Source organism: Leptodactylus fuscus, chromosome 3, assembly GCF_031893055.1.
Source record: "Leptodactylus fuscus isolate aLepFus1 chromosome 3, aLepFus1.hap2, whole genome shotgun sequence".
Lineage (NCBI taxonomy): Eukaryota > Metazoa > Chordata > Amphibia > Anura > Leptodactylidae > Leptodactylus > Leptodactylus fuscus.
Window position 1 is genome coordinate 88,703,059 of NC_134267.1, and position 15,765 is coordinate 88,718,823.

The following is a 15,765-nucleotide window of genomic DNA, read 5'->3' on the forward strand; positions in this document are numbered from 1 at the left end:
GATAACCTTTCTAAAGAGAGGAGGTAGGGTGGAGAGTACAGCGTTTATTCTACGAGTACAAGTAAAGTCTTAGGGTAGGGACCCATCTGAATGAGGTCGCCGTGACGTGGCAGATGGGCTCGCACAATTTACCTAACTGTGCGCCAAGAACCTCACATTTTTAACCATAGTAAATGATACATGAAAGTGTAGTCCAAAAATTTTATCAGTTAAAGCTCCGCACCAGATTTATCATCTCACCTGGATCTAGTTTGTGTGTCTACAACTATCTAGGCTCTAGTCCCTGGTTCCTCTACAGCTTATTCTCTGTGCATTAGTGTTTTGTATTGATGGGGTTGGGGGGCAGGGGAATACTTGTGACGTTCCGTTTCAGAAGTGGTGAAATGGAATGTCTCCGAATTATCAGAAAGTGTCCATGGGGCGGTCACATGACTGTCCCAGGGATATGGGTAATTATACATTTTTTTTTTTCATAGAAGTCAATTAGAAGTTAGACAGGGAGAGGGGGATTAGTTTAGGGATTAATACATAGTTTATCCCAGACAACCCCTTTAATGATGATGTACTTTGATTTCCCATGGCTCTATATAATAACTGCAGTGGTGACATACAATATTAACATGAATGCCGTAGTGGTCACATAATATATCACGACTATATTATATCACGTCATGTCATTATGCCTTTTCAATGCTGATGTAAAATAAGAATCAGTAAGGGACCATGGAACACTGCAGGATTAATAAAGTCTGTTTTCAGTTGTCCATAAACAGCAGTTATATAATTTTTTTTTTTTTTTTTTAGAAGATGGATTGTCTGTAAGGTACTTACTTTAATTGATGTGTTAGCTACAGCACTGTACATAAATTTGCATACCTCCTAACTTTCAAAGGACAGAAAGAGGGAGAAAATGTCTGGCAAATTTAGCTCCACCTACTTCCAAATTGACTCCACCCATTCTTTTCTCTTTGTGCTCCATACACAGTATAATGCTCCTCCAGTCATCCAAATATTATATGGCCCCACATTATAATGTTCTCCTCAATCTGACCCCACAGTATAAAGTCTCTCTCCTGGTGCACCCACAGTTTAATGCCTTGTTCCAGCTGCTCCAGTTTAATGTCCACTTCCTGTTGTTCCACAGTTTAAAGGGGTATTCCCACGTCGCATACTCACCAGTTTTCACTGCTGTAAAATCTTCTTTCTTCCTGGTTTCGTGCGTCATTTGGTGGGCGGGGTTTCACATGCAACCTGCCGTTTAGCTCCACCCCCAAATTAGTATGTAGCTCCGCCCACCGCATAACGTGATCCTATGGGGTGGTTGAAGGGCCTGTGATGTCATCAAAGGTCCTCAATATTGGACTATGAAGTACAGGCAGGAGCAACTCCATTCTGTGTTACATACAGAGACTGCCTGTCTCTGCCATAATGAACACAATTGAATTAACTAGCCTGATAACTGGGAGAACAGAAGACGAGTTCAGAAATGAAAGCAGCTCCTCTCCCCTGAGAGCAGGGAGCTAGGTCACGTGGTGTAGACACAGGAATAGCTAGAATCACAGGCTCGCTCCCGTGCACTTGGTCCCTCCTCCCTCTCCCCTGAGAGCAGCAGATACATCACTTGACTCATGAGCAGATAAGTCAAGGGCTGTGTCAACAATGAATTGAATAAAGTAAGATAGTGGACAAACAAAGCAGTTTTGCTGAAGCAGTGTATTTAGGAAAAGTCTTACATCCACATTAACAAGCAGTTAACGTTGCACAAAATATATAGGGCAATACTGGGTAGTACTATTAGATAAACCACATTTGGCCAACAGGCCAAACTACCGCATGAAAGACAGGATAGTTATAAAAATATATAAATTTTATTTAGAAAAATACATAAATAATAATAATAGATTAGAGGTAAATAATGCACCAGCTATGGATGCAATGACATACATACAACTAGGCTTCCATAAGGAAATATGCTTTACATTTTCAGTCAATACAATATTCAATGAAAAGAGTTCCTCACCCCATAAGAATGGGCATCATTAGCTATATACAGATGGATAAAGATCCAAATCACTAGCAATTCTTACTAGAGAGCCAATACATTTACATTTGATATTGCAGACAAGAGAGGACATATGGACAACATTGAACTTTTACCTGTAAGTATGTCATGCATCAGAACGCGCCCCGACGCGCGTTTCACCACGCAAGTGGCTTCGTCAGGGGGAAGTAGCTATGTGGCTGAATACATATACTAGATATATATAGTGTCTGGATGATCATAGATTCAATACAGCTGCCTAATGGTCCACACCCAGTATAGACCGGAACTGCCGTCTATTATTAGTGCGTCCGAACATCTCATATCTCCAATGCGCATGCGCGAGTATAACATAGTATCGCGATGTATCTTTGCGATAATACGTGTGGAAGACGAGTCATCACTTACAGCGCATGTGCGAGACATCGCACAACATTAGCGGTGCATAGGATTACCAAAACTGGCCTAAAGAATTATAATTATGATTGTAGTATATAATTATATGCAAATAACATCTAAATGCACATTGCACATATGAAGAACCTCACAGAATGTAATGTATATAAATTAAGTAGAACGGCAGTTTGCATCAGTTAGTCGCATGACAGATCATCTATTGCTATAAAGAACAATTTAACTATTACAGCATAGACGCATCAAGTGTGAATAGTGTCAAAGAACTAAGTACTAAAAAGTAGTATATATAAATCATTTCATCATATGAAGTGCTATAATATATATAAAAAAGATGATAAAATAATGATAATAAATAAATAAACAGTGAAGTGAATAAAGTGGTTAGTGCGCAGTGGCGAAGTGAAAAAAACAGTGACAAAAAATAAATAAAGAGTGCTTAAGTTAGAAACACATAATATCTCATATATATAAGTGAATTTCATATAAATAAGTACCACAATAAAATACATAATATGCATATGACATTTTAGGTGCAATATATATTTAATAAAAATGTATGATGCGTCGCAATTTTCAATTCATTAAATCTTTTCTTTGTTCTTGTATACTTCATTGATGTAAATATCAAGACACTATATATAGAAAAAAAAATAAATAAAAAAATAAAAAAATAAAAAAAATAAAAAAGTAAATAAAAAAGGCCACAAGAAAATGACCGCCGGCATCTCAGGGGTTAACACCCGCGATCGGACCCGGTTCCGACTGCGGGTGTTACAGGGCATAGTCAGCCGTGTATTACGGCTGACACCCGCGGCGCATGGTGCGCACACAGGTCCTGTGTGCGCACCATGCAGCTGCAGTAATAGTACGGTGGTTTGCGGGAAGTCCTTCCCGGCTGCGCCGTACTATTACGGCGGATGTCGGGAAGGGGTTAATAGCTGTGTCATCATTACATATAAACTTGTAATAATTTGCTTTTCTATTTAAGTTCCTTTTTTTTTTTTTTTTTTTTTTAATAACTTGGATCCTTTGTTGTGTACTTCCTGTCAATAGATTCAGTTCCATGTTTCGGCTTACTTGCTTCTGCAGCTCTTAAAGGGGCTCTATCAGCAAAATTATGCTATATGAGCCCCACATATGTGTGAATAGCCTTTAAAAAGGCTATTCAGGCACCGCAAATGTTATTTTAAACCTCCCCCCGTTTTAAAATAAAACCATAAAAACACATGTGCAGTACGCTCGCGTAGTTCTAAGGGGTACTTAGAACTACAACAAAAATGGCAGGGAAGAGCCAGGACAGGAGGACGTCGCTGGAAGAAGAAAGAGAAAGAGGAAGGCGTGACAGCAAGAAGACGTCGGACCGTGGAGGACCACCCACCATGCACGATAGGTACGAATTACAAATATGTTTTTATGGTTTCATTTTAAAAAGGGGGGGGGGGGGGGAGGTTTAAAATAACATTTGCAGTGCCTGAATAGCCTTAAAGGCTATTCACGTATATGTGGGGCTCTTACAGCATAATTTTACTGATAGAGCCCCTTTAAAAATTTAGAGGCTGGAAGAATTTATTGAAAATGGAATTTCATACACTGGCTTTAATCTGGAGTAAAATAGGCCATTTATTAAGAGGCTCACACATCTCAATAAATTTGGCACATATTTAGCAACACATGCACCACAAAATTATATCTATGGCAACCTTGAATAATGTTGATAAGGGGGCACAAGTAGTATTCCAAAGCACATTGATCAAAATACAAAAAATTCTGCACTCCAAAATTACTTTCAGTGATGTTTTTCTGAAGTGTCTGAAGCAATTACATAGAGTATGACATAGAATGGTCCAAATTTCCAGTGAGTGCGAACTTTAAAATTATGGTGCTTATAAATTGTTCATAGATCTCCAGCAGTTCCCCCTGATCTGAGTACCTTGAACCAAAATGTCACCTGCTAGATAATTGTACGTATTTTTGGACTGCATAAGGCATGAATTAAAGTAAAGTTTGCTTGCCTAAGGCCCTTTAAAATGCAAATTCTTTCACATATATTGCGTGTGTCAAAATCTGTAACTTTTTTAGTCATAGAAACCAGGTGCAAAGTCCATAACTTCCCCCTGGATTATCTGCAGGTGATACTATTAGCAGCAACCAATGTCACTTCTCTTACTTACCTGTCCACACTCCCGTCCTGGCCGCCCTTTGCTGTGAGGGGGAAAAAAGGGGGTCATATACTGCAGTTCGGCTTTAAAAAAAGAGTTCATAAACTGTGTATGGGTAATAAATAAATAAATAGGGGGATCATATGCTGTGGGCGTTAAAAAAAAGAGGGTCTTATACTGTTTGGGTTCCATAAAAAGTGGAGATACTGTATACTGTGTGTGTGTGTGTGGGGAAGAGGTCATATACTGTGGGGATGGTATAAGAAAGGGGTCATATACAGTGGGTGGCAATAAATAGTGAGGTCATATACTGTGGGGGCAAAAAAGGGGGTCATATACCATGGGGGGGGGGGGTTAAAAAAAAGTAGGTCATATATTATGTGAATGGCCAGAAAAAGGGGGTCATATACCATGTGATAGGCCTGGATATTTCTAGATGTGGCACAGCACTCGAGTTAAGCTAAGTGCTTTTATGAATTTTGACACAGAGTTCAAAAGGTTAGCCATCACGGTGCTAGACCAAACTGCTAGATCACAGAAGCTGGAGATTAGGGATCTGCGTCTTTAATTCTTTTACAAATTTAGGCTGGATTCACATCAGCGCTTGCACTATATTCTGGGATTCTGTTCCCCTCTCCGCATGAAAACTTTCATTAGGATATCACCTAAGGGTGAGTTCACACGATGTAACGTGCAGCTTGATCTGTCACATATACGGCGTGTCAGAGTTTGTGCGCCGTAAAATCTCCCATTCATTTAATTTCACTTAAGAGCTGCCGAAACGCAGGTGCAAGCAAACCATCGAGGCCAACAATACGCAGATGAAGTCACACACATAAGAGGATTAGATACACAGGTCAGCACACAGTATCAGATGTCAGAGGATTAGATATGTGCGTCTGCACACAGTTCCACACGCCAAAGGATGAAATATGCGCGTCTGCACACAGCTCCACAAGCCGAAGGATTAGATATACGCGTCTGCACACAGTTCCATATGCCAGAGGATTAGATACGCGTGTCTGCACAAAGTACCACATCGCTAAAGATTAGATATGTGCATCTGCACACAGTTCCACATGCCAGAGGATTAGATACGTGTGTCTGGACAAAGTACCACACGCCAGAGGATTAGATACACAGGTCAGCACACAGTATCACACGCCATAGGATTTGATATACGCGTCTGCACACAGTTCCACATGCCAAAGGATTAGACACGCGTGTCTGCACACAGTTCTACATGCCAGAGGATTAGATACGCGTGTCTGCACAAAGTACCACACGCTGGAGGATTAGGTACACAGGTCAGCACACAGTATCACACACCATAGGATTTGATACACACGTCTGCACACAGTTCTACATGCCAGAGGATTAGATACGAGCATCTGCACAAAGTACCACACGCCAGAGGATTGGATACACAGGTCAGCACACAGTATCACACGCCAGAGGATTAGATACGCAAGTCTGCCCACAGTACCACACACCACAGGATTAGATACTCGACACTGCACACAATACCACACACCGGAAGATTGGATATGCGCCAATGCACACAGTTACACATACCACAGGATTAGATACACGCATCTACACACAATTCCACATACCAGAGTATTAGATACGCAAGTTTTCACACAGTACCACAAGCCAGAGGAATAGATATGTGCGTCTTCACACAGTTCCACATGCCGCAGGATTAGATACGCGTGTCTGCACACAGTTCACATGCCGGAGGATTAGATACATGCGTCTTTACACAATACCACACAATGGAGGATTAGATACGCGCCACTGCACACAATACCACATGGCGGAGGGTTAAATACACGTCTGCACACAGTACCACACGCCAGAGGATTAGATACGTATGTCAGCATACAGTACCACACGCCAGAGGATTAGATACACGCGTCTGCACACAGTACCACATGCCAGAGGATTAGATAGGCTCCTCTGCACACAGTTCCACACACCAGAGGATTAGATACGTGCATCTATAACAGTTACTCATACCGCAGCATTAGATACGCACGTCTGCACATAGTTCCACGTGCCGGAGGATTAGATACACACCTCTTTACACAATACCGGAGGATTAGATACGTGCATCTGCACACAATACCACACGCTGGAGGATTAAATATGCATGTCTGCACACAGTACCACAAGCCGGTGGATTAGATACGCGCATCTTCACACAAATCCACACGCCAGAGGATTAGATATGCGCCATTGCACACAACACCACTCGCCGGAGGATTAGATATGCACCAATGCACACAATACCACACAAGGGAGGATTAGATACGCGCCACTGCAAACAGTACCACACGCCAGAGGATTAGATACATGCCACTGCACACAGTACCACACGCTAGAGGATTAGATACGCACCACTCCACACAGTAACACATGCCAGTGTAATACATACCTGCGTCAGCATACAGTACCACATGCCGGAGGATTAGATACATGGCTCTTAACAGAGTACCACATATTAGAGTTTCCATAGCAACCCAGCCATTTTTCTTCACTACTTTATGTCAGCCTTAAAGGGGCAGGGCGCTGTGAATGACACTGTTACACAAGGTCACATACACACAGCTTTACTCCAGGTATCCATAACAACCGATCGCAGGTTTTTCACTGATATTCAAAATGAGATTCACATGATGTTTATGGACACACACAAACGATATACAAAATACACCAGTGCAAAATTGGACAATTCTTATGGGGCCACTACACAAACAAAAAATTGAAGGGGGCCACATGGCGGCTCAGTGGTTAGCACTGCAGCCTTGCAGCGCTGGAGCCCTGGTGTTCAAATCCCACCAAGGGCAAAAACCCATCTGCAAGGAGTTTGTATGTTCTCCCCGTGTCAGCATGGATTTCCATCCCGTATTCCAAAAAAAGACATACTGATAGGGAAAAATGTACATTGTGAGCTCTATGTGGGGCTCACAATCTACATAAAAAAATGAATAATTAAAGCATACCCGTGCGTAGCCAGGTCCTCCTGCTAGTAATATATTACACACACACACAGCTCAAAAAAAATACATAAAATGTGCACATGGAATAGACAACAGACGGAAATTATTGGCAATTATCGAGACACACTCAATAAAGTTAGGGGTCTGCAGGTGGGGACCACAGACCACCTCTCAGTACCAATGCTTTCTGGCTGATGTTTTAGTCACTTTTGAATGTCGGTTGTCCTTTCACACTCGTGGTAGCACGAGACGAACTCTACAACCCACACAAGTGGCTCAGGTAGTGCAGCTCATCCAGGATGGCACATCAATGCGAGCTGTGGCAAGAAGGTTTGCTGTGTCTGTCAGTGTAGTGTCCTGAGGCTGGAGGCACTACCAGGAGACAGGCCAGTACACCAGGAGACATGGATGGGCCATAGGAAGAGAACAATCCAGCAGCAGGACCGCTACCTCCGCTTTTCTGCAAAAGCCCTGCAAAATAACCTCCAGCAGGCCACAAATGTGCATGTGTCTGCACAAACTGTTAGAAACCGACCCCATGAGGATGGTATGAGAGCCCAATGTCCACAGATGGGGGTTGTGCTCACAACCCAACCCCGTGCAGTACGCTTGGCATTTTCCACAGAACACCAGGCTTGGCAACTTCGCCACTGGCGCCCTGTTGCTCTTCACAGATGAAAGCAGGTTCACACTGAGCAGAAGTGACAGCCGGACAGCCGTGACAGAGTCTGGAGACGCCGTGGAGAGCGATCTGCTACCTGCAACATCCTTCAGCATGACCGGTTTGACAGTGGGTCAGTAATGGTGTGGGGTGGCATTTCTTTGGAGGGCCTCCATGTGCTCCCCAGAGGTAGCCTGAATGCCATTAGGTACTGAGTTGAGATCCTCAGACCTCTTGTGAGAACATATGCTTGTGCAGTTGGCCCTGGGTTCCTCCTAATGCAGGACAATGCCAGACCTCATGTGGCTGGAGTGTGTCAGCAGTACCTGCAAGATAAAGGCATTGAAGCTATGGTCTGGCCCGCCCATTCCCCAGACCTGAATCCGATTGAGCACATCTGGGACGTTATGTTTCGCTCCATCCACCGTCACATTGCACCACAGACTGTCCAGGAATTGCTGCTGTCGATGGTTTGCCTGCTGCAGCATTTCGGCAGCACTTACGCTGTCCTGTTGCTAAACTTGTTCCTCACACCGTGCCTGTGATCGTTCCAGCATCTCAGAAGCTCACTGGGACGCTATATAATGAGCGTGTTGTTAGCGTTGATAATCCGCATGCTCCGGCAGCTCTCAAGCTGGCCAGCTGCTGAACTCGCTTCTTGTGCTGTGCCCGTGATTGTTCTGGCATCTCAGTAGCTTGCTGGGACGCCATATAATGAGTGTGTTGTTGGCATCGATGATTCCCCTCAGCTCCGGTTGAGAAGTCTGTTGACTTCTGGCTGCTTACATAGCTCTCGTTGTTTGTGACAAATTAATTTTCTTTTTCTAGGCATGTTTAAAATGGGAATACAAAGCAAAAAACATATGCAAAAAGGCTTAATAATAAGTAAACATCCAAACTAATTAATGAAAATAATGTCTGAAACAGACAGGATGACTTTAAATATGAATAATATTTATTAAAAGATAAAAATACAACAACAACAGTTGCCACATAATATAAATATAAAGTGGGAGGGGAAAAACAACAATATAAAACACACCAGTGTGGATAATGCAGTGGGCATTATCCACACTGGTGTGTTTTATATAGTATGTATCATTGTGTTTTTACTGGTGTATACTTTAATATTCATTTTAACACTGTGTGTTTTATTCAACTGTTACACTCCACCTTGCTTGGTAGTCTCATTATATGCCTTATCAGTACATGCTTGCCTCCCACCACCTGGTTTATTTACTTTTCTGGGTTGTTTTTCCCCTCCCACTTTATATTATGTGGCAACTGTTGTTGTATTTTTATCTTTTAATAAATATTATTCATATTTAAAGTCATCCTGTCTGTTTCAGACATTATTTTCATCAATGTTTAAAATGGGCAAACTGCCAATTTGGATTAAAGGTGTTTGCCCATCAGTTTGTCAGCACTGCCTGGAGCAGATCAGGTAATACGCAAATACGTGTACAAAATCCACTGAGAGTTAACGTGTGTTTACACAGAGAGATAACAGACCTGGCTTTCTCAGAAGCTTAGATAAGGCTGCTGCAAGAACTATGTGCCGAATTTCATTCAAATCCGTTCAGCCGATGTTGCGTGATTGAGGAACAAACATCCAAACTTTCACATTTATAATACGCATGCAGATGGATTGTTGTGGACTACATCATTGACCATCATGTTCAAGCAATATTTGTATTTTCCCCCCCCCTTTATGCCCTTAGTAATGGATCTGACTGATTGACAGCATCCATTACCATTGCAGGGGCTTACTGCCATTATTACCCCGGTACCCAACACCACCAAGTGTGCCGGGAAGGGCTAGGTCCAAATCAGCAATCTGAACCATCTATTGATGGTCATTTATTGGAGGATATGTTATTTGGCTGGGAAAGCCCAAAAATCATAGGTTTTCCCACCCTGTCAATGACATAGTCCACAAGGAGCCAGGATACCTGTTGAAAAATATAATGTTTACAGAATATAATTCTTTGAAATCACTATACATAAACACAAAATATCACTTTATTTTTTTTACAGAATTGTTTATTTGGCTTTTATTGTCAACCAAGTTGCTCACGGGCTTTTGTCGTGAACCTAGTTGTTCTCAACACTATATTCACCAACTCCATTTTGAAAAACAACAAAAGTACACTGAAGGAAATAATTATTTGATCCGTTGCAGATTTTTTTTGAGTTTGCCAACTGAAAAAGACATGGACTTTTAGGACCTTGCACGGGTCTGTCAATATTGTCAAGTAAATCACAAGGTTATTATTAGAACATTTAACAGGGTGTAGCATCTTAGGGTCAGTGCACACAGAGTTTTTTGATGCTGAATCCGCCTCAAAATCAGACTCCAAAAAAGCCTCCCAATAAGCGCCAAAAAACTGTGTGCATTGACCCTTAGCTAGATTCACATTGTGCCAGATATTTTTTTCTACAAGATGACTATAAATATGCTAGAGAAAACCATTTGGTTACAGCTTTTAAAAGGAGAGGGTCATGCTCATCTATGCTCTTCATTACATTCAGCATGCTTGAAACCACGTGACCTTCTCACATTGTGCTGATCTCCTCAGATTTGATAATTAGATGTCCTGTATTAGGATTCCTTCTCCTATTATTTCTATGCATTGTTGGTTGCTGCCATCTGCTGGACAGAATATGCATGCTGAACGCCTCTGCTCTATTTATTAAAGGGGCTCTATCAGCAAAATCATGCTGATAGAGCCCTTTAAAGGTTTTTCTCGCTGGGCACGGTTTAGGCAACCTTGGTCCATGTCACTTCCTGCAGCCATTTTAGTGCTTTATAGCTGTGTGACTAGACTTACTAACACTTTGGGCTTGCGACAGCATCAGTCCATTACAATATTGTATCATTGCTTGTCGCTGTTCTTGGATCAAATAAGCCCACGTTGGTTCATATCTAGGGTTGAGCGATCGGGATCGGATTCCAATCGGCGATCGAGTAAATTTCACGATCAGAATTCCAATCCTGATCTTTTTAGGCAGGATCGAGGTCGGAGGTTATTTCCCACAATGCTTTGCTACTGGCCAAGCATTGTGGGAAAAGCTAACAATGTTAGAAATAAATGGATGCCACCGACACACAGCCTGTGTCGGCATCCGGCCGTTTAACCCCCTGCGCATCCATTCATTCCTGCGACATAGCAAGGAGGAAAAAGAAGAGTAGAGGGTATCTACTCTTGTTTACTCTGTGCTGTATCCTCGGCTATGCTACATCTGCATTACTGTACAATGACTTGTCTATCTACTCTTCTTCATCCTCCCTGCTTTACCATATACTCATCAGCTCTAGTACATCTGAGATCTACATCTCAGATGTAGCAAAGCTGAGTATACGATAAAGCAGGGACGAAGCAGAAGAGTCGATAGACAAGTCCACTTACCTGCACAGATCCGCTGTCACTCCCGGTCCGTTCTCTTCTCGCTTTTTCTTAGTCTGTGCGCACCCCTAGCTCCCAGGTTAGTGTTACAGACCTAGGAAGAAGGCAGGGCTTGTGGCTTAGGAGATTGTGGGCGGGTACAGTACCCACCCACACTCTAAGCCACAACAAGCCCTGACTACTCCCAGCATCAGTAACAATAGCCTGGGAGGCGGGGGCACATACGGTGCTCTGCAGACATGCGCAGTAGAAAGAAGAGGAGTGAAAACAGCATGGAACGGCAGCGCTTCTGTGCAGGTAAGAGGACAGCAGGGGGGTACTTAAGTAGCCAGGGGATTTTTTTTTTAAATCACTACACAGCATGAAGTCTAAAAGTTAAAGTGTTCAATTTTTGGATTCCACACTGTGTAGGGAATAGAATCGTTTTTAAAATCCGATCTTAGATTATTTAAAAAATCCCATTGACTTGCATTGGGATCGGGTTTGAATGGAAAATGATTGGAGATCGGATTTTAAAAACAATCCTGAAATCTCAAGATCGGCTCAACCCTACTCATATCATCATGTCTACGTTTCGTTTGAATCCATCTAACCTGAGCTCCTGCAGGTCCAGTCTGTTCCACTGCTTGCATATGAAAGTAGGAAAGTCACACGGCCACTATCAGTTACACCTTCAGTTGCCTTGATGTGGGAACAGTTTTCAATACTTCAAGAGATAGATTATTTATATATCCAAACAGTTTTATTGTGACCAAAATATTGGAGCTTATGTATGGTGTAAGGCTACATTCACACAGAGATGCACTGTACCATCAAAAAAGTATTAAGGAATCAGTGAACTTGTCCTGTGGAATATGATTTATTTGTTACTGGATCGTTTACATGGTCCTATGAATAGATCTATCTAGAAGTCTATAGGGCAGTGTGCTGGTTGTTAATACAACAGCTAGCACATGACCGATAACCCCGCAGTATGCGACTATAGCCTCATTCTGTGAGAGCACTCAGCGCCACACTGCATTGAATCTCCTATACTTCAGTATTCAGAGTCGTTCTAGCTGGCCTATCATTTATATTCTGCTACATGTCTACTGTGGGTTGTTTTCGCTCTTTCCTTTATCTTCGTTTTTGCAAATGAACTAATTCTTAATATTACAATAGTGCTGTAGCCTGAGCTTTTTATGAACCACTAAGCCTGAAGTCAAATGGGTTTTGCCCTGTCACAGTCTGGCAATGTTAGATAGAGATGTATTGTGCAGCCTTGCAATTAACCAATGAGTAGTAAAACACATCTTACTACATATATAACAATAGAAAAGCAAACAGTGGTATAAATATGCTTCATAATTATTCAAAATCCACACATGTATTAATAGAAAAAAAACCCCTGATTAAAATCATTAAAAAAAAAAAAAAACAAAAAAAAAAAACTTCAAACAATGTGAAATAAGACACTGAGCAATGGCATTTTTTTCTGTTTATGCAATAGGATAAATCTCGCTTATGGCTTACATCAAGTGACCTTAGGCTAAGGCCCCATGGGATGTTCTGCAGGAGGAAAAACAAACAAACAAAAAAAAAAAACACCTGGGAAAGACTGTTGTAATGCATCGCGGCTCTTTCCACAGCACTTTAGCCAAAGTTTGTGTCCTCTGCAGACCTTGTTACAATTAGATCTATGGGGAAACCGCTGGTGTTTCCGTAGGTATAATTATAAGGCTACGATATTCAAAACTGTGGCAATTTTTGAAATAGCGGCGTGTCCACACCATGGTTTTTACTGCCAAGTAGGCCTGAGATTCCTTAGAATCCCATCCACTTTGTCCTTACTGTAAACCGCTGCAATGTCCCGGGGGGGGGGCCCGACCTTGCACTTTAAAAGTATTCACTACTGGATAAACCTAGAATGGCTTATCTATTTGTGAGAATGAAGAGGCTGGTCTGCATGTAACTCTGTGCTGCTTGTCAAGCACAAATGGACTATCAGTTAGGATAAAAGGGTTTTGTTTTTTTTAATACTTTAGGTTCTACCTTTTGTAATAAGTCACTGTAAGTATGATCTTAAGAGGCCTGGTGCAGGATCTATAAAAGTCTACAACAGGCCATTATAGTGCATTTTGCAACTCCACCCGCCCACACTCCCAGAACGTTCTGCAGAGACCTCAAAATGTCTAAAATCGACATTTTATATCAGCCAGCCAAGGCTGTAATGTCTCCCCTTTGACATGTCACTGTACGCACTTCACTGATTATCAGCAATAGTCCTTGGAGAGAGACGTGACATTAAATCTAGTGACAACCACATATAGATGATACAGACACTAGTGGTCATATGCAGAGTATACGTACTTAGCCACTGTAAATAGTGCACTGCATATCTGTGTGCCCATCATCATACCCAGATTGTACAGGGCTTCATGAAACACATATGTAGGTCTCATTGCATACTGTTCTTTAAATACATAAGGTAGGATATTTTTCCGCACACAAAAGTAGCAGAGTCAGAAGTTTTTACATTCTGTAAGCTCCTGTATCCAGTATGACACACTCATTGATTTATACTTTAGTGTAGTCTATGGAAGACAATGCGGTCTATCATATCCATTGGAGTTTGTTATTGGTGGTGTAATGTCTCTTGGGGGCTCTTGCTCAGTAACCTCATTCTCGGTTACACTACCACCGATAGAATCACCATTGTCTTCAGTGCGATAGTAATTTTTGCTTCCACTTGACTCCTCACTTGCATTCTGATCTGTATCTGCTTTCTGTTCAGCTTCCCCTACAGAGCTCTGAGATCCATGAGCAATACTGTCCCCGAGGTCTGAATCATCTGATACATTAAGTTTCTTATCCGGCCTCTCTACATGTGACTCTACTGGAGATATTGACACTGGATCATATTTAGACAATTGATCAGTTGGTCTATACACATGTTGCATGCCGGTTGTGAAGGAGCGCTGTAAAACAGAAACCACATATCAATATATGGCATATATACATATATATGTACATGTTAAATGGAAAACACACACCAAGTAATTGTGAATGAAGAAAGCATGCAGCACTCCTAGGATCCTAATAAAATAGAGCCTTTAAAAACTGTGTGCAAGTAGCCATTCTAATGCTTTTTGGGCAGACACTGCCTTGGTCATTCCACCCATACCCAGTTACTTGTGGTGTCTACAACTTGTGGTATCTGTGTTTCTACTATGACTAACGCTAGGTTCACACTAGCGTTCAGGTCTCCGTTCTCAGCTTTCAGTCTTCTGCATGCAGAAGACGGAAATCTGTCAGAGCAGGTCAGTCCATGAGCGGTGGTGAGCGTTTTATGCTCTCCACCGAGAAACTTTTTTTTTTTTTTTTTTTTTGGTTTTTAAATCGGACAGAGTACTGCATGTCCAACTGTGTCCAATTTAAAAAAAAACGGTTTCGCGACAGAGCATAAAACGCTCACCGCCGGACATCTTTCAAACCCATTCACATGTACAGGCTTGAAAGAGTCTTGCAGGTTTCCGTCTCCTGCCTCTGTTTTGTGCAGGAAACGAAAACCTGCAGAATGGAGACTGGGCGCAGATGTGAACAAGCCCTAAGACCTCCTTCACACGACCATGGGCCATATCCAGGTCAGTAAAAAGATGACACATGGATTGAATCTTCAATTCGGCCCTGACACGCAGGCTCAAAACCAATAGCCATCATTTGTGGATTAAAAAAAAAAAAAAAAAAGTGTGTGCAGGATGCCCAAGTCCTCCACAATCATTCAGGCTTAGGTAGAAAAGTCACTCCTCCTTTCTACACAATATAGCTGTAAACTCAGAGCATGCCTGTCAGACCGCTGGTACTGTAATGATCAGCTCATTTCTACAGGTCCCACCCCTGGAACAACCTGCTTATCTTGCCAGGACAGACATATTATACAAGGATGAGTCAAGTCTTTCAGAACGAGCCCTCTATGAATCAATTTGCACTTTTCATTCTTTTACTACATAGTGGTCAACATAACAACCCTCTGCCCCCATTTATAGTAGCCATCAACAAATGTGTTGAGGTTACGCTAGGTTTTCCTACTTTAAAT

At 42.0% G+C, this 15,765-nt stretch overlaps 1 protein-coding gene across 2 annotated transcripts in view; it reads right to left on the minus strand.

Annotated features, from left to right (window-relative positions):
* Nucleotides 1-10,337: 10,337 nt before the first annotated feature.
* Nucleotides 10,338-15,765, minus strand: part of IFNGR1 (interferon gamma receptor 1) — a 49,875-nt gene continuing 44,447 nt past the window's right edge. For both annotated transcript variants that reach the window (XM_075267945.1, XM_075267944.1), the window contains exon 11: nt 10,338-14,647. In XM_075267945.1, coding sequence (XP_075124046.1) covers nt 14,264-14,647 — 384 coding nt within the window. In that variant the 3' untranslated portion in view covers nt 10,338-14,263. The remainder of the gene's footprint in view (nt 14,648-15,765) is intronic.